This window comes from Ammospiza caudacuta, chromosome 28 (assembly GCF_027887145.1).
Source record: "Ammospiza caudacuta isolate bAmmCau1 chromosome 28, bAmmCau1.pri, whole genome shotgun sequence".
Taxonomy (NCBI): Eukaryota; Metazoa; Chordata; class Aves; order Passeriformes; family Passerellidae; genus Ammospiza; species Ammospiza caudacuta.
This window is the reverse complement of record NC_080620.1, coordinates 1,939,200-1,955,090: the sequence shown is the minus strand read 5'-3', so window position 1 is coordinate 1,955,090 and position 15,891 is coordinate 1,939,200. Positions and strand designations below refer to the sequence as shown.

Sequence of the window (15,891 nt, the reverse complement as noted above, 5' to 3'; positions counted from 1 at the left end):
TGCCACAGGGCAGGGCTGGGTGGGAGATTGGGAATCAGGAATTGTGGAATCCATCCCTGGAATGGATTTCCCAGAGCAGCTGGGGCTGCCCCTGGATCCCTGGCAGTGCCCAAGGCCAGGCTGGGCGGGGCTGGGAGCAGCCTGGGACAGTGGAAAGTGTCCCTGCCATGGCAGGGGTGGCACTGGGTGGGCTTTGAGGTCCCTCCCAACACAAACCAGTCTGGAATTCTATGATCATTTGACATTAATAAAGATATCAAACATGGTCTGCTTTCTCCTTCAGATTTAGCTTCAGAGTGCTCTTCCAGCACTGTTACCCTCCTTTCTTCAAGATCATTCAAGGCACAGCAGCTTAAAATTCAGGTATAAAGTTATATTAGATGAGATTTAAGGTCCCTTCCTGTGAAAAATCCATATTTTATGATTGGCTTTTTGCAAATATTAAAATGAATATTATAAGTGTTGTGTTAGAAAGTGATGCTGTATTACTTCTCTTAAGTAGTGTGTTAAATATAGTTTTAGGTTATAACAAAATGTTAAAGTAGGAACTATGCTATGTAGGAGACTTTTTTTCTAAAGAAAGGACTTGCACTGAGATAGCAGCCACAGGACACCTGAATCTTTCAGAAAAAGAGAATTTATTGCTCCATTATCAGGAGAAACGAACTTCTTCCTGCCTTGCTCAGCTGTGACAACACCGTCAGAATTCAGAGGAAGAAGCTGACACTGACCAGACAGAATCCTGTGTTTGAATGGAATTTATGCATCATGTATGAGATGTATGAATATGCAACAGGTTATTGTTTTTAAGGGTTAATCCTCTGTTAACTGTCCTGTTTTGGGCTCGTGTTGCCCAGAAAGGGTACCTGGACTGTCTGTAACTTTTTTTTCTATTGTCTCATATTGTCCTAATTAAAATTGTACAAAATTATTTTACTCTAAATATATTGCTATTTTTATAACCATTTTATTACTATTAAACTTTTAAAATTTTAGAAAAACAAAAACACTTCCAACCCAAACCATTCTGGGATTCTGGTACAGCTTGGTCCCAAGAGCACAGAAGAAATTAAATTTTTTCCAGTTAAAGACCTTGAAGGATTCATTTTCAGTCTCACTCTTTGCTAAAATGTAAAATCGTTATTCCCAACATTATTAACAGTATTGTTTGTGGGATTTTTTACTTTACTTTTTTTTTTTTTTTTTACTTTTTTTTTACTTCATAGAACAGACTTTACTTTTCTTCCTGTAAATTTTGAAATTTTGTGCAATATGTACATATGTACCCACATAATACATCTCAGTAAAAAGGTTGCCATCCATACATTACATTACTTTTTATTTAATGTTGTGAAAATTCCTACAACAGTTTGTCCTTAAATTAGTATTTCTTCCTCCCCTGCTCTCCTTTCCCAAGCTGCCTGGTCTAAAAGAGGAATTTTATTTTGTTTATTTATTTTTTTTCCTCTGGTCCCTTCCAGCCTGAACACTTCTAGAGCTCCTTAAGTCCTTATTTTCACCACATTAGACTCCTTAATATAGCAGGGATCCCTCTGCAAGCTCTCAGCTCTGCAAATCCTATTAATTCGGGGCGTGTAAAACCCCAGCTGGACTTTAAAAGACATTTCCAGGCTCTGGGGCCGTGCTTTCTGTCACTGCCAGCTCCAGGCAGCGGGTCAGGCTCATCCCTGGGCAAACTTGCCCCAAAATTTCCCCAAACCCCTCGCCCTGCCCTGAAATCCATCGGATGCTCGACACGCAGGGAGGATTTTGGGTGTGAACCAGCAGAGGTCACTCGGCCCCAGTAAATCCAGTGCTGCTGGACCAGTGAAACAGGGAGAGATACTGGGGACAGCGCCAGGGCCACCCCAAACTCCTGTCCCCTCATCACATCCCTCCTGAGCCCCGATTTCAGCTCTGAAACCTCCTTGGCCGTTCCCAGATTCCTCCTTGGAGATATTTTCCCTAAACTTTTTTTTTTTTTTTTTGAAGCCGTGCTTTAATTTATTGTTTTATTTTCTCAAAATACGCCAAAGAAATATTTTTTGTGGGGGGGGAGAAAAAAGACACATTTTTCAAAACGAAAGCCAAAATGTCAGTGTGCAGCATCCAAGGGTCTGGAGCTCCCACATGGAGCTCTCACATATATATATTATATAATATATAATATATAATATATAATATATAATATATTATTATATTACATTATATTATATTATATATTATTATATATTATTATATATTATTATATATTATTATATATTATTATATTATATTATATTATATTATATATTATTATATTATATATAATATAATGTAATGTAATATAATGTAATATAATATAATATAATATAATATAATATAATATAATATAATATATATTATATATTATTATATATTATTATATATTATTATATACTATTATATAATTTCAATTATATATATTAAATTCTAGATTCTAGGTTATTTATTAATATATATAGAAATATAATATGCAATATTATATATAATATTATTATATTGCATTGTATTGTATTACATTAATTTTATATGATACATTATATATTTTATGTGTTATATATATAATATTTCTCGATATATTAACATAGAATATAGAATATAGAATATAGAGTATAGAGTATAGAGTATAGAATAGAATATATAGAATATAGAATATGTAATAGAATATATAATAGAATATATAATATATATTCCCTGGACACCCCGGGGAGGCCCCAAAGTGGGTTATTGCATTTCCCAACACCTCCCCAAGCTATGCCCTGCTTTGCCCAGGGTTTATCCTGCAATATGTGAGCCCCAGATGGGTGGGAAGGAGGAGGAGGAGGAGGAGGAGCTGTGTTGTCCCCTGGGAATGGCCCAGGTCATTGCCTGGCCCTGCTGCTCCAAGGATTCTTTTTGTTATTTCCCTCTGCCCCACAGCTCCTGGGCAGCCCAGCTGTGTGCTGGGGACACAGCTCTGATCTGTCCAGCAGGGAATGGACACCCACGTGAGATTCACAGAAGGAAACCAGGATGTGTCTTCACACCCAGTGATCCCTTTGTGTGTGTGGCCCCGGAGCAGAGATTCAAAGAGTCCTGGAATATCCTGAGTTATCAGGGACCCTCAGGGATGATCAGTGCAGCCCCTGTCCCCCCCCAAACCCCACCCTGACACCCCTGGGAGCTCTGTCAGTGAGGGGCTGGGAGCACAAACCCTGTGAGGAACAGCTGAGGGAGCTGGGGGTGCTCAGCCTGGAGAAAAGGAGACTCAGGGGTGCCCCCATCGCTCTCTGCAGCTCCTGAAAGGTGCCTGTGCTCAGCTGGGGCTGGGCTCTGTCTGCAGGAACTGACAGAACCAGAGCACACAGCCTCAAGCTGTGCCAAGGGAAATTCAGGTTGGATATCAGGAAAAAGTTTTTTACAGAAAGGGTGATAAAGTTCTGCAATGGCTGCCCGGGGAGGTGGTGCAGTCCCCATCCCTGGGTGTGTTTAACAAAGCCTGGATGTGGCACTGGGTGCCAGGGTTGACTTGGGGTGTTGGGGCTGGGATGGACTCAATGATCTTGAAGGTCCCTCAGGACCTCTGGAATTCTGTGTCCAAACGCTCCTGCAGCTCTGGCAGCCTTGGCACCATTCCCTGGGCAGCCTGGGCAGTGCCCAGCAGCCTCGGGGGGCAGAACCTTGCCCTGAGCTCCATGCCAAGGCCTGGCACAGCTGCAGCCCTTGCTGGGCTCCTGTCCCTGTGCCGGAGCAGAGATTAGTGCCTGGCATCCTTGTTAAATCCAGGACATCCATGAACATCCATGTATAATGCCCTGGTATATCTGAGATGTTCCTTCCATCCTAGGACTGGGAACTGTTTGGAAATGACTCCCAAATGCTCCTTGGATGTCCCTGATTCCTCCCCACAGATGCACCATCTCCCTCCACTCTCCATCTCCATCTCCACACACACACAGAGATCTGTCTCCACTCTCCTGCCCCAAAATGTGTCCCTGGCACTGCCAGGTGCAATCCCTGTCCCTCAGCTTTGCTGTGCATTAAGTGAAGCCAGGCACCTCCCAGTGCCTGAAATCTGCCTTTATGTCCAAATCCTGCTCAGGATGGATGGGATATTGGGCAGGAATTGTGGAATCCATCCCTGGAATGGATTTCCCAGAGCAGCTGTGGCTGCCCCTGGATCCCTGGCAGTGCCCAAGGCCAGGCTGGGCAGGGCTGGGAGCAGCCTGGGACAGTGGGAGGTGTCCCTGCCATGGCACTGGATGGGCTCTGAGGTCCCCTCCAACCCAAACCATCCTGGGATTCTGGTAAAGCTCAGTCTTTAACTCATGGAAGAAATTAAATTTTTTTCCATCACTTTGAGGGATTCACTTCCACTCTCCCTCTTTCCTAAAATTTAAAATCATTATTTCCAGCATTATATATATATTTTGTTAACCTTGTGAAACAGACTTTATTTTTCTTCCTGTAAATTTTGTGCTTTATTTTTCTTCCTGTAAATTTTGTGCAATATACATCTAGGTACCTATAGAACACACCTCAGTAAAAAGGTTGTCATCCATACATTATATTACTTTTTATTTAATGTTATGAAAAATTCCAACAACAGTTTTTGTCCTTAAATAAACATTTCTCCCTCCCCTGCCCTCCCTTCCTAAGCTGACTGGTCTGAAAGAGGAAATTTTATTTAGTTATTTTCTTTTCTTTAAAAAAATAGAAATTACAATCTTACAAGACAGAACATTCAATGAGAACAGAAGCATTTTCCTAAATCTAAAAAGTAAAACATTTCCATAAAACCTGTTGGTATCTACAGGTAGGTAATGTGTGGAGGGGTGGTAAATGGAAATAAAAGGTTTTCCATTTCTTCCTTTCATTCATAGAGATAAAAAATAACATAAAGCCAACCAAAACTTTATATATTTTTCTCTTTTGCACCAACATTCACAAGAATATATATTATATATATTTTTGATCCATCTTTATACACAGTATGAGGGTTCTGTTGGTGGAAATGGACACTCAGCTACATTGCCAGAGCAGACAAACAAACACTAAATTAATCTTGGTCTGGAAAGGAGCCCCAGCTGGCGGCCCAGGGCTGCTGGAAAGGAACGTCCCATGTTGGGATGGGAACATCTCTGGAGCACCAGAACCATGGGGGGCTCAGGGCTCCTGGCCCCCTCCCCACTGGCCACAGGGGAAAGGGAAATCTCCCTTTTTCTGGGGCATTTCTGCCCGGGTTTTGTGATTTCCCTGCAAGCTCTGAGCTTTGGGTGGCCCAGCAGGGGTGAGGAACCTTGGCACAGCCCTGGCGAGCCCCAAGCAGGGGCTGCCATCCCTTGCCATCCCTTTCCACCCCTGCCATCCCTTTCCACCCCCTGCCGTCCCTTTCCAGGCGTGGCACCCACCCCAGGCCAGCAATCACCGAATCGACACCGAATCACTTTTATATCCCCTCCCAAAAATAATCATCGAATCAAGTCGGTTCCTCTGAAGAGAACTGAAAAGTGCAGGTTCCTGCAGTTTGGCAGGTCGAGTTACACGTGTTTAATACTTCCAGTCTTCCCTAGGTTCCCACGGGGGGGCTCTTATTGCTCAGAATAATCCAGAATCTCTCCCCACGGGCTCTGATGTTCCCAAATTAAGGTGCTTTCCTGGGTTCTTTGCCGGATGAAATGAACTCGGTGGCGTGTTGGTTGTGTTGGCTGACGAACACTGAGGGCAAAAAGAAGGGTGTGTGCTTTTTTTTTTTTTTAATAAATTTCTGGGTTTTTTCCCCAAATGTTCCCAAACCCCACGGGCTGTTCCCTCCGAGCTCAGTCACGTTCTGGGGCTGCTTTTTCCGGGAAGTGAACGGCGCTGTCAGAAACGACGCTTCCAAAAAAACAACACAAAAAAAAGGCACAACCCTCTGGACATAAAAGGCAGTACTGACTTCTCTCTTCTGTCCAAGCTTTGCAGAGGGCAGGAGAGGAGCCGGGCACATCCCCACGCCGTGGACGCTGCGCTGGACAGCCACACATTGGCACTGGACGTCGCGTGGGGCCGTGGGAGGGCTGGCAGCCTTTTCCCAGAGACCTGGCTCCAGCAGAGAGGGAGCCAAGGCTGGCAGGCTCCAATCTGCTCCCAGAAGCTGTTGGGATGTGGTCAGCAAAGCCATGGGAGTTTGCTGGTGGGATGTGGTCAGCAAAGCCACGCGGCGGCTGCTCCCAAATTCCCTCTGCCTTGGAGCCGAGCAGAAATCCCATGGGAGAGTCTTCCCTCATCAAGGTTGGTCCATGGTCTTCCCTAGGAGGTGTTTTGACAAAAGCAGGAGTATCCCTCACGTTGCTAAGAAAGCTGCTGGTTTGGTTTGAGGGGTGCAGTTGTGGATCCAAAGGTTTTGGCTCCTGCTCGGAGCTGCCCGAGGATGGGGTTGGGTGCACGAGGAATCAGCACAGAGCAGGAAAGGAGATTGGGATTTTAGCCCTTTGTCAGCAGAAACTGGGGCTGCCTCAGAGCAGGTTTTTCCCTTGTAGTTTTTTTGGCATTTGCTGCAGTGAGAGCAGGAGCAGGGACGGAAAAATCCATTTGCAGAGCCACAGAGTCTCTCAAGCATCCCCTGCTGCCGTGGCCTAGAACAGCATCATCCCACCAATCCTTCCTTCATCCCCTTTTGAGCCTCCCAAAAGGAGCAGCAGGTCCCAAACACCACATTCCTTCCAACCAGCCTTATTCTCAGAGGGAATAAGGACCTTGCACTTCCCCTTGGCTCCAACAGGCAGTTTCTCCCCCTAAAAAGCTCCTAAATCCTGCTAAATCAAGAGCAACTCCCAAAAGAACAATTCTAGGGAGCTCATTGAGGGGAAAGCCTAGGTCCAACTCAGCCTGCAGCCACACCTGTGTGTGGTGTGGGAAAGGGGAACCTGGGGATGGGGTGGGGAAAGGGTCACAAACCCTGCTCTGGGTGCTGAACCTTGGGGCAGTTTTAATGGGATTGATAAGAGAGCTACACACAACAGCAGCACCCAGAGCTGTGGCCACCACGGGGACAGGGACAGCCCTGGAGCCCCTCCAGTGCCATGGGTGCCTCTGGGGTGGGATGGCCAGGATTTGGGCTCTGGCTGAAGTCCCATGGGCCTGGAAAAGCTTTTGGGATGCACAGAGTGGCACGAGGCACCAGCTCCACAAAGTCAGGTGTCACCCAGCTGGACAAGGAGCTGGCTGGGGATTTGGGAGAATGCTGTGATGGAGGGCAGGGAGACCCTGCAAAACTCTTCCCCTGCTGCATTGAGCATCTTTTCCCTCAAAGCAGCTTCCCTACAAGAAAATCCTGTGGTGAATCCCCCACCAGCCACAGCCAAACCTTTCCTGGCCAAGCTCCCAGGGTCCCACTGCACCCGTGGGAGATGAAATAAAGCAAAGGCTCTCTCTGTCCTTTCCCTCTCCTCAGCTGCAGCCCCAACCCGACCCAGCCGAGTCAGCATCACCCCTTCTTTATCCCATGCCTGATGATCGGGTTAAAAAAACCACAATAAAATAAAAATAATAATTAAAAAAACAAAGAAATAAAAACGGGAGGTGGAGAGCGCAGCCGGGACAGCGGGAAGGACACTCCCTCCTCCCGTGTCACCAGGAGCAGCCTGTCCCTCACCACTGCCAGGAGCATCTCCTCTCCCAAGCAGAGATTTCACATTCATTTCACTGGTATGGCAAAGTCCATTTGCTTTTTTTCCTTCAAGGTGCTTTACATTCAAGAGCTATTGCAATCCACAGCGAGGAGACGGGGCCAGGGAGGCACCGCAGCCCCCCCCGGGGGTTCTCTTGCCTTTGATTATTTGATTTAAATAAATTGCCCCAAACCTCTGAAGTGCAGTTTTGGCTCCAAATTTTGGGGAACTCCAAGGGGGCCGCTGGCTCCTGGCCTTAGCTCTCCCGGGGGTCGCTGTACTGAAGCTCAGAGTTGAAAACCTCCTTGTAGAGGGGGGGGAAGTTCATGGCAGTCTCCGGGTGCAGGAGACGGAAAAATTCCAGCTTGTCCAAGTGCAGGTTGCAAATGGTCTTCATCAAGGGCAGCTTGGAAACCATCTGCAGGGAGAGAAGGAGCTGGTGACCGCTGGGGTGCTGGGTGTGGAGGCCCTGATGCTGCTGTTCCCCCTCCCTTGGGGACAAGCAGGGGGATTTGGGGACAAGCAGGGGGGTTTGGGGACCACTCAGTGTCCTCTGCACTGCTGTTCCCCCTTCCATGGACACAGGGGGTGGGTTTGGGGATCAAACCTGGCAGATTCCCCACCTCTGGGCAGCCTGGCAGCAACCTAGCCTCACCCCAAACCCTCATCTTTCCACAGCGGGTGCTCCTCCCCATCCCAGCTCGGTGCAGGTCAAAGCATTCCCAAAATGGCTCTTTTTCCTAAAAAAAAACCCCACTTCTTGGTGCACTGCCAGGTTCAGCAGCACTGCCTGCACCACAAGGGAGATTCACAGCCCTTGGAAGGAGAAATTCTTCTCCTCCTCTGACAGGTTTGAGGTCTCTCTCTCCAGAATGTGTGTGGCTCCTGAGCTCTGGCCCAGCCACATCCCCCAGCTCAGACACCCCCTGCTCCCCTGGCTGGGTTTGTGTGCCCCCACCTTCGAGAGCTTGTCCTCAGCGGAGTGTTTCTTCTGGATCTCATGCTGCAGGGCCACGTAGATCTTGTCCTGGAGCTTCTGCACCTTCTTGGACTCGGTCAGCCACGGGCGGTCTGGGGGAGAGGAGGGACAGAGTCAGCACTTGTTGGATCAGGTTCTTTTCTGACTTAGAGATGGGGCAAGAACTTTTATTTTATTTTTAGTAAATATAATATATGTATAATATAATGTAATATAATGTAATAAAATGTAATATGATATAACATATAATATATAATATGATAAAAGATATATAATATAATATAATATAATATAATATAATATAATATTATATTATATTATATTATATTATATTATATTATATTATATTATATTATGTTATATTATATTATATTATATTATATCATTTTTATAATAATATAATATAAATTATATAATATATATTATACAATATATATGTTATAATATATAATTTATATATTATATAGTATATAGATATTATATGATATGATGCAATGTAATGTATAATATAAGTTTTAAATATAATATATGTTTTACTTATAACATATAATATATGTTATAAATCATGCTATCACATTTAGAAGCTAACTATTAGAATACTGTCACTATTAAAGGTTAATCCATTTCCTACAACCAGAGGGTCAGAGCCACCACAGGGTCTCTCCCAGGCACAGGGCAGTGGTCCCTGCCTCTTTTAACCCTTCCTGCTCCCCAGGATGGTTTTGGGGACACTTGACTCCTCTCTCTGCTCCCCACCCCACCATGGGTGACACGGTTCCTCTTCCCACCAAGGAATGACAGACGCATTTTGCCCACCTCTAGATGCATTTTCCCCCCAAGTTCCTTTCCCAGGAGTAACTGAAATCATGCACCAAGGGAGGTTTATGGGCTCAGCTCTCCCCAGAGGACACCCCCAGATTTGGGGCCCCCAGTACCTGGGGAGAGCAGGACAGCAGCAGTGAAGAGGGCGAGCTCCTCGTCCGACAGCTGCAGGCGGCACAGGGTCCTGCCCAGCTCGAAGACAGCACCGATGAGGTCGTCACAGCCTGAGGGGACAGCAGGGACACGGCACTGTCACTGTCATTGTCACAGTCACTGCTCTGCCCACCCAGCACAGAGCTCAGCAGCACCGGGAGCTTGGAAAGGTTATGGGAGAGGAGATGGGTGGGGAGGGGTCCTGGGCACTCACCTGGCAAATTCCAGCCTTGTCTGGGTTGCAGAGGGAGAGAGGATAAGGGGAGGGAGAGGGAAAGCAGAGGATAGGGAGAGGAAGAAGAGGAGAAGAAGGAGAAAGAAAGAGAGAGAGAGAAAGAAAGGAAAGGAAGGAAGTGTCGGAAGGAAGAAAAGAAGGAAAGGAAAAGAAGGAAAGGAAAGGAAAGGAAGGAAGGAAGGAAGGAAGGAAGGAAGGAAGGAAGGAAGGAAGGAAGGAAGGAAGGAAGGAAGGAAGGAAGGAAGGAAGGAAGGAAGGAAGGAAGGAAGGAAGGAAGGAAGGAAGGAAGGAAGGAAGGAAGGAAGGAAGGAAGGAAGGAAGGAAGGAAGGAAGGAAGGAAGGAAGGAAGGAAGGAAGGAAGGAAGGAAGGAAGGAAGGAAGGAAGGAAGGAAGGAAGGAAGGAAGGAAGGAAGGAAGGAAGGAAGGAAGGAAGGAAGGAAGGAAGGAAGGAAGGAAGGAAGGAAGGAAGGAAGGAAGGAAGGAAGGAAGGAAGGAAGGAAGGAAGGAAGGAAGGAAGGAAGGAAGGAAGGAAGGAAGGAAGGAAGGAAGGAAGGAAGGAAGGAAGGAAGGAAGGAAGGAAGGAAGGAAGGAAGGAAGGAAGGAAGGAAGGAAGGAAGGAAGGAAGGAAGGAAGGAAGGAAGGAAGGAAGGAAGGAAGGAAGGAAGGAAGGAAGGAAGGAAGGAAGGAAGGAAGGAAGAAAGGAAGAAAGGAAGAAAGGAAGAAAGGAAGAAAGAAAGAAAGAAAGAAAGAAAGAAAGAAAGAAAGAAAGAAAGAAAGAAAGAAAGAAAGAAAGAAAGAAAGAAAGAAAGAAAGAAAGAAAGAAAGAAAGAAAGAAAGAAAGAAAGAAAGAAAGAAAGAAAGAAAGAAAGAAAGAAAGAAAGAAAGAAAGAAAGAAAGAAAGAAAGAAGAGGAGAAGGAGAAAAGAAGGAGAAAGAAAGAAGGTGAAGGAAGAAGGAGAAGGAAGAAGGAGAAGGAAGAAGGAAGGAGGAGAGGGAAGGAGGAGAAGGAAGATGGAGAAGAAGAAGGAAAAGAAGGAAGAAGAAGAAGGAAGGAGGAGAAGGGAGAAGGAGAAGGGAGAAGGAGAGCCCCAAGGGAGGGGCAGCTGGAGCCCTTACCGAGAGATTTGAACATCTGCATGCCACCGAACTTGCCCTCGAAGAGGATGGTGTTGTTCAGGGGGTTGAAGGCGCGGATCATGCGGATCAGGAGCACCTCGAGGCAACCTGATGTAGGCAGAGAGAGCGCAGACGAGGGCAGGGCAGGGCAGGGTGGGGAAGGTCAGGGGGGTTTCCGTCACCCCAGGACCAAATGTAAGAAAGAGGAAAGCCCCCAGTGCACGTTTGAGGTCCAGATTGTTCATTCCCAAGAGCAGCATGGGTATTTCAACAAATCCAGTTTGGGTTTTTGGGATTGGTTGGGTTTTTTTTAGGTGTCCAATTGTGACCACAATATTTCACCAAAGGGAAATATTATCCAGTCATTCGCAGCCAGGCACAGAGAGACCGAGGTCGTGGTGGAGCACCGAGAAAGAGGAAAGGGTGAAAACAAAATAAATAAAAAGAAAATGGAAGGAAGAAATGAAAGAATGAGTTAAACTCCAGCGCTTCAGGCACAGCCAGCTCTGACTTTGGGGTACAGCCCTCTGGGATGCTGGCATGTGTCCCCAGGGCTGGGTGCTGATCTCAGCTCCCCAGCTCTGACAGATCAGAAACTCTGAGGTTCTCCCAGTGCTTTGGGGATTTTGCACATTCAGCTCCCTGGCCTGGGCACGGCATTGCCAGCTTGGGCAGATGGAAGGGTGGGGGACGTGGGTGTGCGCTGCCATCATCCTCCTCTTCCCAGTCTCTTGCTGGGAGAAGAGGCCAATCCTTTTCTCTCAATCCTCCCCGCTCCTGTTGGAGTTTGGCACCCCTTCTCCCAGAGGAAAACCTTCTGTTCTCATTTCCATCCCAGTTTCTGGGTGACATTTGGATGGAGAAAAGCCTGTGCCCAAGGCAGGCACTCCCCACGTGCCCCCCTTCACCATCACCCTTGGATGTGACCTGCAGCTCCTTCCAGCCCAGCACCTGCTCCCCCAGCACTGGGAGAACTGGGGCAGCCGGGGGGGACCCCAAAAAGGAAAGCACCAGCCAAGAGAAGAGATGGGATTTGCTTCTGGCCCCATGGCTCTGCTCAGGAGAGGGGTAGGGGGTGGCAGGGGGCGGTGGGGACACGCAGGGGGTGGCAGGGGACAATGGAGACACGCAGGGGGTGGCAGGGGGCGGGGGGGACACTCAGGGGGTGGCAGGGGGCCAGGGGGACTCCCCCCTTACCGGCTTTCAGCAGGATGATCTGGTCGTTCTGGCAGAGCTCCATGAAGCCGTCGATGCGCTTGGCGAACTCCACCACGTACTGGATGGCGTTGGAGATCTGCAGCGAGCACTGCTGCCACATGGCCTCGCAGCTCTGTGCCACAGGGGACACTCTCAGGGTGTGCTGGCACCCTGGCACCCCAGCTCTGTCACCCCCCAGGGCAGGGGTGAGACCCCAGTGCTGTGCCATCCATGGGGGACACTCAGGGTGTGCTGGCACCCCAGCTCTGTGACCCCCCTATGAGAGGGACAAGACCCCAATGCTGTGCCACCCACAGGGGACACTCTCAGGGTGTGCTGGCACCCTGGCACCCCAGCTCTGTGACTCCCCAAGACAGAGACGAGACTCCAGTGCTGTGCCATCCATGGGGGACACTCAGAGTGTACTGGCACCCCAGCTCTGCCACTGCCCAGGACGGGGATGAGACCCCAGTGCTGTGCTATCCACAGGGGACACTCTCAGGGTGTGCTGGCACCCTGGCAACCCAGTTTTGTGACCCCCCATGGCAGAGATGAGACCCCAGTGCCATGCCATCCATAAGGCACACTCAGGATGTGCTGGCACCCCAGCTCTGTGACCCCCAGGGCAGGGACGAGACCCCAGTGCTTTGCCATGTGCAGGGGACACTCAGGGTGTGCTAGCACCCCAGCTCTGTCACCCCAGGGCAGTGCTGTGCCATCCACAGGGGATGGTGACATTGGGACACCTGGGCTGTGAGCTGCCACAGCAAACTCCCCTTCTGGGCATCTCCCAAGCACTGACAGACCCCTGCTCACCCATGGACAGCCCCAGGGGACAGTGGCTGTGCCAGGGGCTGTGGTGGCAGTGGCACTCACCTTGCTCTGCAGGGCACGAACCTCCTCAGGTGAGTAGAGGCTCCAGGCCAGGCGCTTCAGCTCCTCCGTGGTGTACTGGCACGTCTCCAGGTGGGACTTCACCACGTTCTGGGCCACCCGGTCTGCAGGGTTGGGGGACAGCAGGAGGTGACACCTGGGCACCCCAACCCTGTCCTGGCCTCTAGGGCTGTGGGGCTGTGGGGCTGAGGGCTGGAGGGGCTCTCACACAGTGTCACGGAGTGTGAGGACAGATGGGGCAGCAGGGGCTGAGCCCAAAGCAAGCAGGGGATGTGCCACAGACCCTGGGTGTGCTGAGCTCCATCCATCAGGGAGCCTTGGGGCTGCTCCAGGAACTGAGGCTGGGCTCATCCACAGGGATGCTCCATGTCCCAGGGATGCTACTGGTACCCCCAGGGATGCTCAGTACCCTAGGGATGTTATTGGTACCCCCAGCGATGCTCATTACCCCAGGGATGCCCAGAATGGTTTGGATTGGAAGCTTAAATGCCATCCATTTATTCATCTTAAATCTCGTACCATGGGCAAGGACATCTTCCCCTAGAGCGGGTGTGTGTCCCCAGGGCTGGGTGTCCTGCAAGGTGCTGGGGTGGCAGCAGGTATGCACCCCAGGGATGCCCTTTGTACCCCCAGGGCAGCCATTGGTACCCCCCAGGAGTGCTCAATATCTCAGGGATGCCATCAGTAGCCCCAGGGATGCCCTTGGTACCCTCAGGGATGCCCTTGGTTCCCCCAGGGATGCCATCACTGTACCCCCGGGACAGGGGGGTACAGTGATGGCATCTAGGGAAGGACTCACTCCCATCCCAAGTGTAAGTGGTGGAGGGATGAATCCCTCCTGCATCCTTTGACTCACTGACTCATCCTCGTGGCCACACACCCCCCTGCCCTGCCCTGGCACTCACCAATCTCCAGGACAGAGATGTCAGGGGGCAGCTGGGCACCCTCCAGCGCCCCGTGTGCCAGCAGCGCCGGCTCCAGCATCAGCTCATAGAGGGATTCCTGCTTGATGAGCGTGGCATCGGCCACATCCAGGCTGGACTGGTCGGGCGAGGGCTGTGCCGAGGCCAGCAGGTCCAGGTTGTAGTAGGTGCTGCTGCCGTCGGGGGTCAGGGGGAAGTCGAAGAGGAGCCCGTCGGACAGCGTGGAGATGTCGTCCAGGTCCGAGAGGCCGCTGCTGACGCTCGTGGTGTACACGCGGCTCAGGGACTCGGGCTCGTCCTTGGCGCCGCCGCTCTGCTCCTGGCTCTGCTGGTGCTTCTGCACCTCGGCGTAGAGGCTGTCCCGCTGCTTCTTGGACATGCGGCCGAACTTCACCGCTGCCCCGGGGGAGAGGTGGCGGCGTCAGGGCAGCTTCACCCCCAGGGCAAAGGCGCTGCCCTGGGAAAGGCCCTGGCTGCTGGGAGTGCCTGCTCTGGGGGCTGGGACCCCGCTGGATGCACCCCCCAACCCAGACTGTCGCAGACATCTTTTTATGAAAATCCTTTCTTAGGATTATTTCTCTTCTGAGAAGCTGAGAGGCTTCAGAGACAAAATGTAAACAATGGTTGTCTGCTGCTGTGGGATGCAACAGGTGGGTCCGTGATTGTGGATGTTTGGAATTAGTGACCACTCACGGCAGAGCTGGCTCTCACTCTCTGTCCAAGCCACAGACCTTTGTTTTCATTCCTTTCCATTTTATTCTTAGCTTAGCCAGCCTTCTGAGATGAAACTCTTCTTTCTATTTTTTACTATAGTTATAATGTAATATATATATATATCATAAAATAATAAATCAAGCCTTCTGAAATATAGACTCCAATCCTCGTCTCTTCCCTCATCCAAAGACCCCAGTGAACAGCGTCACACCAGACCAACCCTGGGTCAAACCAAACAGAACCAATTTCGATTTTCCCACCGAAAACACAAAAGCGTTTCTGGGCGTCCCAAACCCTCCTTGCACCCGCTGGCCCTGCGAGGGGATCAGCTCCATCCTGAGTGCCTGGGACGCTCCGAGGGGGAGCAGGGGACCCTGGGGACCCGGGGCAGGACTCACCGTCGCGGGACATGCCCAGTGCCAGGCATTTCTGCAGGCGGCAGTGCTGGCAGCGGTTGCGGTTGGTGCGGTCGATCAGGCAGTTCCTCTGCCGGGAGCACGAGTAGCTGGCATTGTTCTGCTGGCTCCTCCGAAAGAAACCCTGCCCGGGATGGGGTGGAATGGGATGGGAGAGGTTGGGGAAGTGCCCGGCAGGAAGGCAGAGCCGCCCCCTGCCCGCAGCTCTCTCCCCCAGCTCACCTTGCAGCCTTCGCAGGTGATGACACCGTAGTGGATCCCTGAGGATTTGTCTCCGCAGATCTTGCACGGGATCACCTCGATTTGGGCTGCGGTGGGTGGGGAAAGAGGGGAAACCACGGGGTTAATGATGGTCACTGCTGAGAGGGAAGAGGGCTCAGCACCTGGGGAAACTGAGGCACGAGAGCTGGGCCCACCGGCAGCTCAGCGCTTCCCACAGACCCCACAAGGGTTCCTGCACCTCAGAGAGGTCCCTAAAAGGCTCACACGGGGCGTGGGGAACCCCCATCCCCCAGCAGCAAGAGCCAGGGTAGGAAAGCCCTTGGATCTGAGAGAGAACAGAACGTTTCTGCCCGGGCCCCTGATTTGGAACCACTGCCCTTATTTTCAAACCGATGTGTGCACCAGGACAGGGACAGCCTGGCACAGGGACATCCCCATCCCTGCAGGTCCCCCTAGCAGAGGCTCTGGGCCCCCCCGTGCCCCCCCAGCCGCTCCCTTGAACGCAGCACCGATATAGCCGATACAGCCACCCCCAGCTCAAGGTCCCGGCCCCTTCCCCCCACAAATCC

General features: G+C 50.2%; 1 protein-coding gene across 1 annotated transcript; it reads right to left on the bottom strand.

The window, feature by feature from the left end:
* Positions 1–7,908: 7,908 nt before the first annotated feature.
* On the bottom strand, positions 7,909–15,224 carry LOC131568913 (nuclear receptor ROR-beta-like). The gene is made up of 8 exons (XM_058821083.1): positions 15,083–15,224; positions 13,953–14,366; positions 13,030–13,151; positions 12,154–12,286; positions 10,957–11,064; positions 9,567–9,677; positions 8,611–8,723; positions 7,909–8,070 (listed from the first exon to the last, which is right to left on the bottom strand). The coding sequence occupies exons 1-8, from the start codon at positions 15,093–15,095 to the stop codon at positions 7,909–7,911; spliced, it is 1,176 nt and encodes a 391-aa protein (XP_058677066.1). The 5' UTR covers positions 15,096–15,224.
* Between the last annotated feature and the right edge of the window lie 667 nt (positions 15,225–15,891).